Source organism: Frankliniella occidentalis, unplaced genomic scaffold, assembly GCF_000697945.3.
Source record: "Frankliniella occidentalis isolate FOCC.00 unplaced genomic scaffold, Focc_3.1 Scaffold18, whole genome shotgun sequence".
NCBI lineage: Eukaryota > Metazoa > Arthropoda > Insecta > Thysanoptera > Thripidae > Frankliniella > Frankliniella occidentalis.
Window position 1 is genome coordinate 1,897,262 of NW_026267148.1, and position 16,590 is coordinate 1,913,851.

General features: G+C 39.2%; 2 protein-coding genes across 2 annotated transcripts; one reads left to right on the top strand and one right to left on the bottom strand.

Moving 5' to 3' along the window:
• Positions 1–1,563, bottom strand: LOC113207592 (rhomboid-related protein 4; the record flags this gene model as incomplete). Its single annotated transcript, XM_026424224.2, is given in 5 exon segments — positions 1–352; positions 433–669; positions 748–1,075; positions 1,168–1,309; positions 1,428–1,563. Coding segments are annotated over 5 exon segments (807 nt in total). The 5' UTR covers positions 1,475–1,563.
• A 172-nt stretch (positions 1,564–1,735) lies between these two features.
• On the top strand, positions 1,736–16,155 carry LOC113207551 (histone-lysine N-methyltransferase trithorax). Its single transcript, XM_052264362.1, has 16 exons — positions 1,736–2,259; positions 2,997–3,981; positions 4,065–4,262; positions 4,336–4,733; positions 4,808–5,174; positions 5,300–5,336; positions 5,430–5,676; positions 5,836–6,033; positions 6,121–6,384; positions 6,468–6,629; positions 6,802–6,914; positions 6,998–12,758; positions 12,892–13,277; positions 13,374–13,536; positions 13,629–13,775; positions 13,882–16,155. The coding sequence occupies exons 1-16, from the start codon at positions 2,095–2,097 to the stop codon at positions 14,053–14,055; spliced, it is 9,765 nt and encodes a 3,254-aa protein (XP_052120322.1). The 5' UTR covers positions 1,736–2,094; the 3' UTR covers positions 14,056–16,155.
• The last annotated feature ends 435 nt before the right edge of the window (positions 16,156–16,590 follow it).

Genomic DNA, 16,590 nt, shown 5'->3' on the forward strand with positions numbered 1-16,590 from the left:
TGTCATTTGACATCAAAAGTTTCATTTAAATGGCATTCCAAGTTATTTTTGAAAAAGAGTTCAAAAAGGCATCATAACAACTGCCTTTGTTGCAAAAGATGACATTGCTTCGACCTTCCTCCTGTTTCCTGGGACTCTTCCGGTAGAGTGCAGTATATTTTGTCACTCTCACATACACATCACGGAGCTAACTAACAAAGCACAGAAAAGTTCTTCTTTACCTCCAACTACAATTGATAATTTAATTATTTTGTTCTAAAACTGAACTTAAGTTTCAAAAGCAAAGGTGAGTCTTCTCTTCAGTATCTTCTGTAATAACTTCTGGCAGTCCATTCATGCCACATTCCTCTGCCTGTAAAATAGTAATAAGAGGGAAATGATCAGAACATAAGCATGGGAAATGTATTTTTAATTATTTTTTTTACCACTTACCTGTTATGGTCCTGATTATTGAATCAATTATGCTTCCTATTGGTGTGCTAGTGTACATTAGTCCAGCTAAAATGCCTGCTAAGTGACCCATGAAAGAGGCATTGGGCACTAGAAGATGAATTAATATTAGTTCAGCCCAAGGGGCATATTTTGATGGCATAGTGAAGCCAGCAATAGTTGTTTGTGTATAATAGTTATTCTCCATGGTAGTGATGACTTTCAAAGCGAAGACTACACCTGAAACACAAAAATAGATTGCAATTTGCACTCTCTTTACAGAAAGCACTACGTGCACATATTGTTTGTAGAGCCAACCTGAAAAGCCGATTGCACAAGTCTGCAAGTAATATGCATCATGGAGCACATTAGCACAAGATAGACCAAGGGCAACATAAATACCACTAGTCAATGTGGTTATAATTGTAAGAAGAATAGCAAAGTTTAAACTCCCATATCGAGGCTCCAATGAACGAGCCTTAGACAGGAATGAAATCATATTGTAATAAAGGTGGCGATCATCTCCATGCTCCACAGCAGATAAAATAAGACGTTTCCAATCTTGATTTCTCCAAACGTTTTGAGCACTAATGCAAACGTCCCATCGATCCCAAGGGACTTGAATTATGCCAAGATAAAGAAGGGTCTGCAGAAAAATATTCAATGTAACATATCACGGCACAATGTAAGAATACCTCAAATATTGAATAGTCATAAACAGAATGCACACTACTTTACCTGACCAATAATTGTGCCAAGAGTCACGGGAGGTATTACACCAAATCCAGTGTTAAATAACTCTGAAACCAATAGCAACACTCCCAGCTCTAGACCTCTATTTCGCCGATTATTCCGCATTGCACAGATTGTTAGTGCTACTCTATCAGAGAAAATGAGAGAGCAACAGAAACGGTAAATTTAAACACTAAGAAAGACGAGTGTCAATGTTCCCCAAAGCCATTCAACAGAAAATCTAAATGGTCTGACGTGTTTCTCACCGTGTGGCTAGGTTTGGCAGGCTGCCTTGTTTACTTTTTCTCATCATTATTATTGTTTTCGGAATCCTGCGAATAATGCCCCCTGCCGAAAATGTCGGTTTCTGAAATCGGTCAACTTCCAATTCTTCCTATAGTTTGCATTTAAAGCTAGATTCATTATAATTATGTGTATCATAAACTCTTTGGCCCTGTTTGCGGCTGTATTTGCCCATTTCGAATTTAGAAGTTCAATCTCAAGCTCAAGTTTGTGTCATATGTTTGCCAACTTGTACGTTTTCCCGCCTAAACAAACTACTGTACACGCACTCGCCCCTTAAGTGTGTTCTGTGGTTCTGTGGGGATGACAGATGGTAATTCCGCTGCATTTAAATCTAAGAAGTGCTCGGCTGCGTCTTATTTGGATTACAAAGAAGAAATGGCCTCGCATGGCTCGTGTGTGTGAACGGTTGAAATGCCATTCGATTCAAAACTTTGGCCGCGAAAATCAGAACCATTGATTGGTTCGCGGGCGCGGGGCGCGGGCGCGGTAGGTCGCGGCTGGAACAGACGCTTCACATCGACGACCTGCGTTTGTTTGTGTGTTACGAAACGCGACCTGTACAACAAGAGTCCTCAAGTACTAAATGAAAACACGGTTGCGCTTAAGTAAAGCGAATGTATTGTCAATATGGTGCGATCAAAATTTCCTGGAAAGCCATCCAAGATTGTGAATCGCAAAGTGGTGAAGTCAAAGAAGTACTGTGCTCTGCACGATAATGAATCCAGCAAAGCTGCTGAAAACATTTCATATGGCCTCGCAGTTTTCAATGAAACATTTGGAGACCATGAGCAGGTACGTGACCTATTCGTGCCACACTTTCAACCCAGAATACCTACTGTCGTAGACATTACGATATATGTGGGTTTTCATCATACCAGTGTGGTTGTCAGGTTAAAAGGACACAATGAAAACAATAATCAGATGTGTTTGGCCTTGTTAAAGGGGAGCCTAAAGTGTCGCGTTCATTGTCTTGAATCAGTTGAATTTGTCATTCATTTGCGAATGTTCTCTTGCAGTGATGCTCTTACGTTCTTTCCCTGGGAGTTAGTTCCATAGACATTCTGTTGACACTGTCCTTGGTTCGAGTCCCTAATCCACCCTTTCCAAGCGCGCGCGATCCGGTGAGGTTAGAGCTGGAGACGTCCGCCATGCTGTTTAATGCCCTCCTTGTCTGCATTTGTTCTCTGGTCTTAAAAATTGATTTTGTCAGTCGTACTACGGTATGTCAATCGCAATAATTTGCTGTTCATTTTGTTCTCATTTGTTGTCTACTTTCGGCTGAATTTAGTTTTGTCCAGTAAACTGTCAGCCAACAACTTCAATGTGACCCGATGATTCCGAATGAGCCGTCTCCCCTCTCCCCCTGTTTGTTAGTTCAGTCAATGTGAATTTCACATCTTTCTTCAATTCAAATTTCATTTGATCATGTGCTGGTGATTCTATTATCTTGTTGTTTATGCACCTTATTTTTATTAATTACTCAACATCTTATATATCTCAGGTATAACATATTTTTTTATGTTTTACAGGTCTCGACAGCTTTTCATGGATTTAGTCCACATGAAGTTGAAGAAGCTGAGGCTATTGCCTTCAATCAACAACTGAAAGTTGAGCAGGAATATTCAAGCAATGGATTAAATTTCTCACCTGATGATGCTTGCCCTGTTAAAATTGATCTACCGACTCCACAACTATTATCACTTGTGAAATCTAATTTGTCTCTTATTGGTCCGGTCGGTTTCCACTCAACACGTGCTCAACGCTTAAGCCTTCAGCTTAAGAATGTGGGGGCAGGTGTATCTAAATCCTTCTCACCGTCGAAGCTCTTCAGTCCTCGTCAAAGTAACTTTAAAAAGCATGTCGCTAATCGTATTCTTCAAAAGGCTAAGAAAACAACGTTTGAATCGTCACCCTGTGGCAGATTGACAAACTCCCAGTTTGACAAAAATGGTGCGCTCAACAGAAAATTTGTCCTTCCTAGCAGAAGCATGCGCTCTTCGCGAGTTATCAAACCTAACAAAAGGTTTTTGGAATCAGAGGAAAAGGAAAAGGAAAAGGAAAAGGATTTGTTATTAACAGACAACCAAGCTCAACCATCACATACTAGAGTCATTGAGTTGAAAAAGCCCCGACTCATTCTGGATGCCAATAATGAAGTTTTAGCTCTCAGATCTGTTGGTGATAAAGTGAATTCTACAGATGCTATATTTGTCCTCACTTCTCCATCATGCAGTGGTGTTAATGGGAACAAAGAGCATGTAAAACTGGGAGAGCTAAATGTATTTGGTGCTCCTACAACCCGACCGAAACGGAGAATATCTCAATCAACAAGTTGTGATGGAAGTCCAAAGAAAGAGCCATCCAGTGCTTCCTCACCACCATCAAAAGTTGGTCCTACATCAGATCCCCCATCGCCATCAAGATCAAAACTCATTCTGAGGGAATCGAAACTAAACATCAGTCCAACAAGAGACAAACAAAATGAAAAGCTATTGTCTAAAAAAACTAAGAAAAGTGAGTGCTAGTCTGCAGAGGTTTACCATCTTCTCCCCTTCATTTTTTCTACTAATCTTTTTTTTTTAAATTAATGTTTGTAGGTCTCAACATCAAAGTTTTGAAGTCTCCTGGGACATCTATTGAATGCAGTGTGTGTGGTGCTGTTCGTTTCCACCGGCTTACCAAACAGTCTTTTAAGTTTGGGTTAATATGTTGTGATCCTTGCCGTAAATTTATTACAAAAATGATGTTAAGGTCTAGATCAGCAGAAAGCAGTGTTCCATGCGAGATTGGTCAAGGTACTATTAATCAAAGTACAGGGTAATTTCAATTTTAAGTGTTAAATTACTTCAATGAATTTGGTTATTGCAGGTAATTGTGCTGTATCTTCACCATACAAAGGTGAAAGTTTTGCTACCAAAGTAAATCGCTGCTCAGCCTGCTGGTTGCTCTTGTGTGTCCAACGACTCGTGAATATGCCTGAAAAGGTCCGTGATAGTCTTATCCGGATGCTACCAGCCAATATGCAGGGTATGACTGTTGTTCTTCTGCCCATGACGAATGTCAGTCATGTGTCTAATGCCCGAAACAGGCGAAGAAAAGGACAGAGCATACGGGAATCAGAAGGAGAAACTTCATCCTCACCAACACAGAATATGAAATCTAAACCAGCTTGTGGTCAGGGCACACCAAATTCTGCTAAGAAGTTGTCAACTTCATCATCCAGTAAAAGAGTTCCTCAAACTCCCATTGCCAGGATTAAAAGAAAAGTGAGTTCTTCTTTAAAATTTAATTTTTCTGAGCCATTTGTTCCTCTTTTCTACTCAAGTTTACAAACTTTCAGGCTGCTTTGGTATCTCTGGCAAATAACTTGAGACGAGTCAGGGAGAAAACCTTCAATTCGGTCAATCCTCAAACGTCTTTGAAGATTAATCTTCCCTCTGGAGACGCAATTACAAAGCAATCAAAGATCAAAAAAGTAAACCTTTCTCGAAAATCAGTGCATAGTACTAAATGTCCTGAGAAACCTATCAGGGGTGCCAGCAAAAATTTGGAGAAAAATAAGGATGGACAAGTCAGACAAAAGCTCAGTCTGAAAGGTCCAAGAGTCAAACATGTTTGTCGCAGTGCTTCCATTGTGCTTGGTCAACCTCTTGCTACATTTCCTATGAAATCTCCTAATTCTGCAACTCTCGAATCTGATGGTACAGGTAAGGCTTTCAGTAAATTTCAATTTATTATCTATCACATACAACTAGAAAGTTAAAACTCTTAGCAGCTCCAATATTTCACTTGATAAATCTTTTTATGTATCAAGCTTTTTGCCTCCCTCCAGATGTGCTTGCTGTTAATCCTGAGGTGCATGTACAGAGGTAAGTTTATTGTTTTCTGTAAAGCTTTTGTAAGTGACACTTCTGTTTCAAAATAAATCTAATTTTATGTATGTATTTTCATATTATCCTCAGAAATGATGATGACTTGTGTGGAAATATACTGAATGAGCAATACAAAGTTCCCACTGTTGCTGATGGAAGGAAGCAAAAGCATGCAGTGACCAAGCCTCTATCAGAACCTGTTGCTGCATTATCCTTCGCCCCAGGACAGAGTACCAAAATACTTCCAAAGTCGTTCCCTGATCTTCCAGCTTCAATTTTACCTGGAAGAAAGATTACAAAGCATCCATATATCCCTAATCAAAACAAAATTATTAAGGTAATGTCAATGTCCCTTTCATATTTATTTGCTTTGGCTTGGCTTTGGCATGGCCAATGGATATGGTTGGGTGACATACCAGTTGAAGGGATGCTGAAAATCGATTGATTATTTTATTCAATGGCTTACCAGTTCACTTCCTCTCTCTTACCATTTCAGAAGGGACAAAGAAGGACTCTACAAGATTTAGGAGTATGCAATACTCCTTCGAACATTCCGCTTGAATTGGTATCTTTAGATTTCTGGGAAAGCTACGATCCAGATGAAGTTTGCAATTCGGGCTTCAGTCTCTTGGGATTTGGCCCTCTTGTTTCAAAGCCCATCTGTTTTCTCTGTGGCAGTGCAGGGAAAAAGAAGGTTTACTGAATTTTTGTACTTTTTACATAATAGTATCATATTTAGAATCTCACCACTCTATAATCCTTTGTTACCATTTCTTTCCAGCTCATTCATTGCGCTTCTTGCTGTGAGCCATACCACAAATTTTGTGTTGAAATGGGTGTTGGTGGTTGGGTTGGTCCTGCTGCCACTCAGTCAAATGCTGAAGAATGGCGTATCGATTGGGTTTGTCCTCGGTGCACTGTGTGCCATGGCTGTGGGCATAACACAGGTCACCAATTGACAGTCTGCCAAAGATGCCATCATTCCTACCACTTCGAGTGCCTTGGAACCTCCTCTTTACGTAAAAGTGCTGGAGACCGTTTGTGGGTAAGTTGCACGGCTATGCCATGACTAATTCTTACTGTGGTCATCACAACTGGTCAATACTCACTGGTTTGATCCTGTTTCAGATTTGTTCATCATGTTTGCGATGCAAGAGCTGTAATAGTTCTGATGTCACAAAATTTGTTGGAAATCTACCATTTTGCAAAATTTGTTTCAAACTGAGACAGAAGGGCAACTTCTGTCCTCTCTGTCAAGGTTGTTACACAGATGATGACTATTCTTCTAAGGTTAGTTTTCTGTCTTTGCATTAGTTTTCTATCTTGGGGACCCTTTTTATTACCTTCTGTGCAAAGCCATCCTTAAGCTCCTCTATGAAAGGGACTATTTTACAGGGTCCATGCTGTGGACAATCTCAATAAACATTACCAGTAATTAAAGTATCTTTTTCAATCTTTTTAGATGATGGAGTGTGCTGATTGCAAACAGTGGGTTCATGCAAAGTGTGAAGGGCTGTCTGATGAAAAGTATCAAGTGCTAAGTTATCTACCGGAATCTGTCGAGTTCATTTGCAGGTAAGTTTTTCTATCTAATGCTTTTATTTGGTTCTTTTTAACACTTTTTAATTCATTAATAATGTACATTCATGTCTTCCCAGGTTGTGTTGCTCTTTTCCACCTGCTCCATGGTGGGTGGCTGTAGAATCTGAAATTCAAGCTGGCTACAGTAATATTATCAAAGCAATCACTAAAAACAGGAGAGCGTATGCTATGTTAAAATGGAGCCCTCAAAAGACTTGTGATTGTCCGCAGCAATCACCTTTTACAGTTCCCAGAAGTGTTGTGGTTCCCAACATTGGAAAACGGAGACTATCTTTTAATATGCAGTCCAATGCGGAATGTAATGTGGGATTGTCTAGTGTTTCACAGTCTGATCAAAAGCAAATATTGGGTGACTTTATGCTGACCAAAGAGTGCCCATCTGTGTTTGAGTTTGATGATGTTATTGATGCTGGTGAAAACACTCCTATCGCAAGATTTACTCATGCCAAAGAAAAGGGGAAAAGTGCATCTGAAGGAAACAAAATTGCTGTCTGTAGCAGTGATCCATTGCAAAAACCTGGTCAGAGTGTCCAGTATTCTCCTAATGCTGGTTCACAGAGTGATTCTGGTGTAGGGAGCACTGATGATGAGTTAAAAACAAGTTCAGCTGCTGAAGAGGAAGATATTGAAGAAAGCAATGCAATTGGGAGGCCACTGCATGTATGTCAATGTAACAGTCAAAGTTCAAAACATCCCTTTGCTTCATTGCTCACTATTAAGAAGAAAGTTCATAGCAGTGAATATCCATCAATTCTCGACTTCCATCGAGATATGGATCAACTTATAAATGAGGCTGAATCTCAAGAAGTAAAAGAACTCTACCATCAAACCTTACAGGAAGTTTTTCCGTGGTTTGATCCTAAATACCACAGGATCAATCGCAACTCATTCCCCATGAGTCCATGCAAACCACATCAAGGATCTCTTCTGCAATACCAGTCCAACATTTCATCACCTGAGAAACCCAGCCAAAATTCATCATCTCTTCAAATATTAGACAGGCTTTTACCAAAACATGCAACAAGTGGTCTGGAGGATGAATATTTTTACTATGACACCAAGCTTGACGATGAGCGGCTATGTGGCTTTTGTAAACTTGTTGGTGATGGTGAAGCTAATGCTGAGGGAAGACTGCTATATTGTGGCCAAAATGAGTGGGTCCATGTCAACTGTGCATTGTGGTCAGCAGAAGTCTTTGAAGAAATAGATGGGGCACTTCAAAATGTCAGTAATGCTTTATCAAGAGGACGCATGATAAGATGTTCCTTTTGTGATAAAAAAGGCGCTAGTGTTGGATGCTGTGCCAAAAAATGTGAAGAAACACTCCATTTTCCCTGTGCTCGTCTTGCGGGGTTTGTGTTCATGGAAGATAAGAACGTCTTTTGTCCACTACACAGAAAAGATGCACCTGGTAAGCCTTTAGCCAGACCCTCTGATTTTGATGTCAGTCGTCCAGTTTTTGTAGAGCTGGACCGTAGAAAGAAAAAATGTATTGAAAGCAAGTATGTCAAAATCATGATTGGGTCTCTATCTGTGCAAAATCTTGGAACAGTAATTCCTGATGTGTCAGACCAGGCATCATGCATTGTTCCAACCGAGTTCTGCTGCACTAGACTGTTTTGGTCTTCTAAAGAACCATGGCGTGTTGTTCGTTACACAATTAGAACAACAATTAGAATACCAGCCTCCTTAGAGCCTGTTTCTGATCTTGTTGAACATATAACCGTTGATCATTCAAAAGAATCATACACATCCGATCCCAAGCTAAGTTCTATGAGAAATGTAGAAGCTAATTGTGGGACAACCTCTAATAAACTATCAAAAATTTCTTCTTTTCCCTCAAGAAATAAGGAAACTAATTGTATTGGAAATACCACAGTTGATATGAGTACTGACCTCAGAGTTGTTCAGTCTGTTATGGTTCATATTCTTGATGCAGTTAGCAGTAAAGAGACAGATGAAGAAGTGTCTGACCCACAGACATCGGCAGACCTCCTTCCCCCCGAACTTAAGGATGCAATATTTGAAGATCTGCCACATGACTTATTAGATGGTATTTCCATGCAAGACATTTTTCAAGACAAATTTTTAAATTTTGAAGACCTAGGAAAAGATGAAGTCCAGGATGAAACAAATGGTTCAAAATGTGACATTGACAAAACAAGACTTAAATCTTTGAAAGCCTGCAGAGAACTAAAAAGAAGTAAATCTGATGTCCTGCCAAGCAATTCGTCTCAAGTAGATAGCCGCCTAAACCAACGCTCATGTAGCCTTGCCTGGAGCTATAAATTGGGCACAAGTCTTCGCTTATCAGTGAAACCAGCCCCTAGTGTTGATTTGCATTATTGTATAGCAGGACCTGGCGACAAAGGAAAGGAGAATAAGTCTCTAACCAATCTGCCGATAATGCAGGTAGATGGATCTCATGATATTGTGTTGAGCGGTAGTGAAGACTCAGACTCAGAATTAGGGAACATGACACAAGGTCTGGAGCAGAAGAGAATTGGTTGTAGAACGCCAATGAATTTCACATCCAATTTTGCAGAGGACTCAGCACTGCTGTGTAACAGAATTGAATGCTTGAAAAGTATTGCATCTGCTACCTTGTCTCAAAATGTAACTGTCAACAATGTTTCTGAGGGATTTCCCAATGAAGACTTAAGGAAGTACAAGCGCAGGAAAACAAAGAAGAGTTCTTGTGAGAAAATTTCTTTGATTCCTCAGTTGGATGGTGTGAACGATATATCGAGTGACAGTGAACAAGAAGGAGCTTCTAATAAACCATCTCCAAGTGAAGAAAAACCTGTGAGATGCAGTAGATGTGGTTGCACTTACCGCACTGAGGAAAGTTATACCCGCCATTTACCTAGCTGTTCTGGAGATTTCTCCTTAACAACAAGTGAAAGTGAAGCTGAAATTACTGATGATGAAACAACTGCTGGCTTAAAGGCAACATCTGCTCCAAGTCCTGACAGTGCCATATCTGTATCCAGTGGCTCTCAGCCAGTAGCACCATCTATTTCACCTACAGTTTTGCCTGCAGCTTCTACTCCATGTGTACTTCCTGACTCACCTGTAGTGCAGCAAAATGTTCAAAGTACTTCTCATGGGATAAGTTCATCTGCTGCTAAGCCTGTAATGCCTTCAGTAAGTAATCTGGTCAAATCTGGCAACAAAGTGCAGAGAACACCAAATATGAAATCAAAGGCTACCAAAACATCATTTCAACAGCAGACCACTGCCAAAATTCTTATGAGAGGAAATCAGTCTGTACTTCATCAGCAAATTTATGAACATAACAGCCATCAGCAGGTTCGGCATCAAGCAATCCAACCTGCCCTTCCAACTTCCATGCCTCATCAGGCCTCGCAAATAATTACGATGTTGGACTACCAACATTCTCAACCATCTGGCCCAACTGTACTTGTGCAGTCAGTGCCCTCTCAGTCAATGGTTCCTGCCTATTTGGAAGCCTTTCAACAACATACTGGTCAAAATCTGCAGTATTTGACCACAGTTGATAATGGTGCAAGTTTTGGTAAAACTCAGTATTTAACTGCCATACCTAGTGCTGTTCTCCCAGGGGCATTTCAACTGCAAGCAATACCTGATGGCCAGCTCTGCTTGGAACCCAGTCCTGTTGGCATACCTACTCTATCTGGCATCCAATTAGCTCCAACTCAACTTGCTCCAACTTCAATATCACAAACTCAACCTCAAGTTCTTGGAACATTACTTCCTAATTCTATTTCTTGCAATGTAGTGGCAACAGACCCTATTTATGAAACAATTCAAATGTTTCCAGATCAATCTGGTGGAGTTCTACTTGCCAGTCAACCAGTGCTGACATGTATGGAAACTGTTGTCAGCAACACCTATATGTCAATGTCGTCCAGCCAGTTTGTCTCGTCTGTTCCAGGCATGCTTCAAGGAAGTAGCACTTATTCAACAACTACCACCCAGGTTTACCAATCAAACAAAGTTGATCCTCCTATTTTGGATGTTCCCACTCAGTACCTTGTAGTAAATACCCACCCATCATTACCTGATACTGCAGTCAGGAAATTGGAAGTCATGTCTGTATCTCAATCGCAAATTCAAGATCAGGCAGCCATCCAGACTCAAGCTCAGATTCAGTTACCGTCCATCAATTTACCTGTTCCTGTAACTGCTCCTCTCCCACCTCAAACTTTACCATCTGTTATTCCCACATCTGTTGTGACTCCCATGCCAAGATCTCAACCTCAGCGAACATACTCAAAACCTAGCAAAAATGCAAAGGATACTGTGGCTGCTGCTTCTGTTTCTGCTGTGAAAAGGCCTATACCACAGATGACGTGCTCCTCTATCAAAGAAGCTATGAAACTTATTTCAAATCAGTCCTCTTTGAATTGCACTCAGGAGCTTTTGTCAACAACTGACAACCACAACATTTCATCGACTAGTGTTGAGAGCAACATTGTTCTGCAAGAGTCTGTACCGAAGAATTTTTCTGGTGCTCAGTTGAGCAATCCAGTTACAACATTTGGGCCTACATCAGTGCAAGCAAGTTCATTAACCACAAATGTAGCACAAGCTAGAAGTGTAACTTTACCAGATCCTGTGAAATCGAATTTGCCTGCTCCTAGTAGCTCTAAGGTTATAGCTGTTACTGCCACTTCTGGCCCTATGAAGTGTCCACCTGTTACTTTTTCATATCGTGCGCATGCAGTTGAGAAAAGCAAATTGAGGCAAAACTTGTCATTGGATTTATCAGGTTCTACTAACAAGAAAGATAATACGTTTCAAGTCCAGACATCTAAGCCCAACAATGCCAAGCCAATTTTGTCTCATCAGCAAATTGCTGCCTCAGTACCTGGCCTTAACCCTCCCAGAAAAATTGTATGTAGTGGTGAGAAGCAAAACCAGGAAGGCCTCAGTGATATGCCTTCGGTGAGTAAGAAGCCCATTGCTGCAATTCCTCCCCTATCTCAAATAACTGTTGCCTCAAAACCTAAGAAAGTTGTGATTGATGAGACATTGAGCCAGGTCACATCCATTTCCTTGGCAACAAGTGTAAGCTCTTCAAAAGCTACTACAAATCTGAAGCCTGTTCCAACTAGAGTACCATTGCTCTCAACTTGTTCAAGTTCAGTAACCTCACAACCTTCTAGGTGTATCCCCTCTCTTCCATCTCAGAATCAAGTTGGAAAAAATGCATCCTTGAGTCTTATGACAGCAAGTATTACAAATGCAGTCACTAGCACTGCTTCAAGTGCGACAGTTACCATGAATTCTCTAAAACCTGTGACAAGCATCAAGCTGCAGGGCCCAAACGCTATTGGATTGAAGCCACTTAAAGAAATTAATCAAATGAATATTAATACAGAAGCCAAATCTCTCCAACAGAAAATTCAGGAGAAAGTTAACACAGATGTCCCACCCACTGTTTTGAAATCATCTTGTCTTAATGTAAATGACACTCAGAAGAAAACTGAGATGTTCCAATCTCAGGCTGAAATCCCAGCTGTATTTCAAAATGGAGACAATTCTTCAATCAAGTTATTGTTCCAAAAGCAGTCTCACAATGGATGTTACAAAGTTTCCTCAAGTCCAGGAAAGAAAGATGGGGAGCTTATGGCCGTGAAACTTGCTGATATCAGCATCATCTGCTCTGGATCAAAAGACAAGAAAGGAGCAAAAGATGAATCTGAAAATGTGAAGCCAGTTGAGAGAATTTCAAAGAAAAATCCATCTGGTCCTGAAATAGTTTATGAAATCCACTGCCAAGATGGGTTTTCCTATTCATCAAATTCGATATCAGATGCGTGGCAAAAGGTTTGTATTGTAGCAGTTTTCTATATTTATATGAGAAAGAAACAATGTAAAACTGCTATTAGTGATGTGCTGTTAGTGATCTTGTTTGAGATCATTATGATTTTCATTTACTAACTGTTTTGATGGTTTTCAGGTTTTTGGAGCTGTTCAAGAAGCACGAGCGACCCACAAAATGCCACCATTAATCCACAATCCTTTTAGCTCAATAGAGTCAGGTCATAATGTCATGGGATTAGGAAACAATAGCGTGAAATACATTTTGGAGCAGCTTCCAGGTGTTGGAGATTGCTCTAAGTATCGTCCAGTCTATCACAAATCAAGGCTTCCAGGCTCGGGATACCAACCAAACAAACGAGAAGATCATGAACTGTCTAAAGAAAGCCAATCAGGCTGTGCTCGAACTGAGCCCTTTCTCTCAGCCAAGAAGTATGATATGTTCAGTTGGCTTGATTCTCGGCATCGGCGACCTCCAAAACTTTTGGAAAATACAGATATTGAGTACTCATTAACTGGTAGCAGGCAAGTTATCTTCGACTATTTGTTTCAGTTTGAATTCTCTTTCCATCATTGTTCATGCTTGGAACATTTGAATTTAATGGTAACATTTGTTAACAGACGTACAGCAAGCACCAGTTTGCCAATGGCAATGCGTTTTAGACATTTGAGAGAGACGTCAAAGACATCTGTTGGTGTATTTCGGTCAGATATACATGGTCGAGGCTTGTTTTGTCTACGGGACATAGAGGCCGGGGAAATGGTGATAGAGTATGCTGGAGAGGTAACTTAAAATGAGATATCCTTTTTAAATCATATCCACAAACTTTTTTTAATGAAATTCACCACAGCTTTTTGTATTTCTTCTTCCTCAAGGTCATTCGTAACACACTCACCGATAATCGAGAAAAGTATTATCAATCCAAAGGCATAGGCTGTTATATGTTCAAAGTTGATGATAACTTCACAGTCGATGCCACATTAAAGGGTAATGCTGCAAGATTCATCAATCATTCTTGTGAGGTAAACTTTATTCGTTGTTTTAAGTGTGTGATCAATTGCTCAATACACATCGAAACTTTTGATTGTTACAGTAAACTAAAATCTTGTCTTTTTAAATATCTTACAGCCTAACTGCTATTCCCGTATTGTTGACATCCTTGGGAAGAAGCATATTATTATTTTTGCATTCCGACGCATCCCTCAAGGTGAAGAGCTGACATATGACTACAAGTTCCCCATTGAAGATGAAAAAATTCACTGTCATTGTCTTGCTCGGCGGTGCAGAAAATACCTCAACTAAATAATGTGTCCCTTTTTTATTTTTATCAGTCCATTTGCGGTTTGCTTTAGAAGCAATTTAAAATTTTTTACCCACTATGAGAAGGTTTTTGACTTTCTGTAATCATGTGTAGAAAGCAATGTTTCATATTTTGTTTAGCCCTGGCAATATCTTCTAGTTGAAGAGTTCAATTTTATCAAACTGAATAACAGCACAAACATCTTAAATCAAGGACAAACAATTTTGTCCAATTTTGATCTACTTAAACCACATGCTAATATATATTAACAGAACTTTTACTGCGTTTAAATGTTGCTTAGCCATGTAAAGTTTTAAAATTCAGCCATAAAGCAACTAAGAGAGTGTCAAATTTTGTCTGATTGAACTCTATTGTGTTAAGAATACATAGCTTTTAAGTTCATTTTTTCATTAACAAAATTAGTGAAATGAGCTGAAAAATGCTTCCATTAATTTCTTGTCATCAAGTCACTAGTCCTTTTTTTTTTTTAGCCTTGGTAAATGTTACTTATCTGAAATGGATTGCTTTTCTTTGACAGCTTATGCTTTATCTATTGTTCCTAAGTCTTGTTAGGTCTTGTTCTCTTTGTAAAAGAATCTTTCCTACTCTATAATAACATATGCTGTCATTTGCCACCATGTGCAGAATACTAATTGATATTTGTGCCAATTAATGCAAAAACCAAATATTACTAACAAATTGCTTACCACTACTGGCTTTATCTCATTTATGTATTTCAAGCTTAGGGTAGAAATTGAGTCACGACTATTTACATATGTACGTAGGTTTTTATTAGATACTTTTTAATGGTTAATTAGTTTGACAAAGCCTTTTGGTGAATTCTTGTCATTGTTTTTATTGTGTGGATCTAGTTGTAAATGCTAACTTTTGTTTTACAACTGACAAAAATGTCACAATCAATTGAGAAATTTCCCATTTTTAAACTGTAAATTTTTGTTTGTATTTCAAATATGAGCTGACCTATTCCCTCATTAGAAATGAAAGTTTATTTTTATAATCTATCTTTGTTTGGTGTTTAATTAAACATTGGTTGTGCTTCTAAAAATAATGACGAAGTTTATCTTACAAAATCGTGATAAGGTAGATAGATACCTACTTGTTTAAGAATTTGTCACAAAGATCTCCATATTTTCTGTCAAATTTGGGTTTACCTTTTTGATTGTTGTTTAATGTTGAGTAAATTGATGTGCATGGACATGTCTAGATTTTTGAAAGAATATTAATTATGGTTACAAATGTGATTTGTTGCTGAAAAGAAAGCTGTGTTTTCTTTTTCAAATTTTCTCTATTTGGTGTTGTGATAAGTTAGGATTTTGTGTGATTAACAAGCCTGTAATATTTCATTCGAATCCATATATATATTTTGCCTTACTAGAATAGTGCTGTTACCTGTATGTGTTTTGTATAAGAGCATCTTGTAATTTGGCTGCAATATTTGAATTGCTTTAAGTAACAGCTCAAACATTTGCATTATACTACAAATTAACATAGTTCAGTAGTTTTTCTATAAGTTTTGTTTTCCTTGCCTGTCCTTCCTCACCCTCTTTTTTAGTTAAATCTTGTGAAAATGCGTCAGTTGCAATTAGGAGTAAACCCAGCACCAATAGAAAAGTACCGTAACTATATCTCTACTTATACCTTTCTAATTATCTGATTATGTATTACCAACTTCTTTAGATGTGAAGTATGTGATATAGCATATATTTTGTGAATACTTTTATTTATATTGTGTGAGTTACTTGTATGTTACTTGTATTAATGTGACGTGCAAATTTTAGTGTCATGGCTGTGAAATGGCAGTTATTTGTGTACAGTTCAGTTTCAAGTGTAACCCAAGTCACCATTTCTATTTTATTTATTTTTCCACCTTTCTTGTTTAAGATTCTTCTTTTATTTTGTGGCCCTTTCCCCCTTCTGCGCACTCTGTTTGATTTTGTGTATCCCTGTGTTTCCATGTCCCAACTTTCTAAGTTGCCATTTAAAATAAAATAACTTTTAAAAGGGATCTTAGCTTACATGTCTGATAACTGTATCATCTCACCTGTATTTTCAGACATTAAATGTACCTACATTTTATTGAATCTCATATTGCCAATCATTTAAGTAGCCAGTAATCTCTCCACATGGTTAACAGAGGCCTAGCTCATCACGTCCCTGTTTGTTGCTACACGATTGTAGCTACAGCTACAGCCGACAATGCCCCAGTCAGCTTAATCTGAACCGTCTATAGACGAATTCATTACTTCCGCCAATGCTAGAATAACAACCAGAAGTAAACAGCGTTGAGAACTAAAGCGAAAACGAAAGATATCAATGCCTTTCCGAAGCTCTCGCCTAGTCCAAGCGCTCGGGGGGCAGGGGGCCGCGGTGCGGGGGCCCGATACAGGAAAGCATTGCCTACCCTTCAGGCGTTTTCAGCGACAATCATCGGCCCACGCCTAGATTGACACGGCCTCACTTCTTAGCTTTAAAAATGATTTATGAGCCTGGAGTCAAAAGGAGCCTAAACCCAAAGT

Bases quoted from the DNA above. Each gene is read 5' to 3' on its own strand.
- LOC113207551 (XM_052264362.1), top strand. From the start codon at position 2,095: ATGGTGCGATCAAAATTTCCTGGAAAGCCATCCAAGATTGTGAATCGC. The intron at 4,734-4,807 runs GTGAGTTCTTCT...ACAAACTTTCAG, and splicing joins TTGCCAGGATTAAAAGAAAA to GCTGCTTTGGTATCTCTGGC. The intron at 13,776-13,881 runs GTAAACTTTATT...AATATCTTACAG, and splicing joins TCATCAATCATTCTTGTGAG to CCTAACTGCTATTCCCGTAT.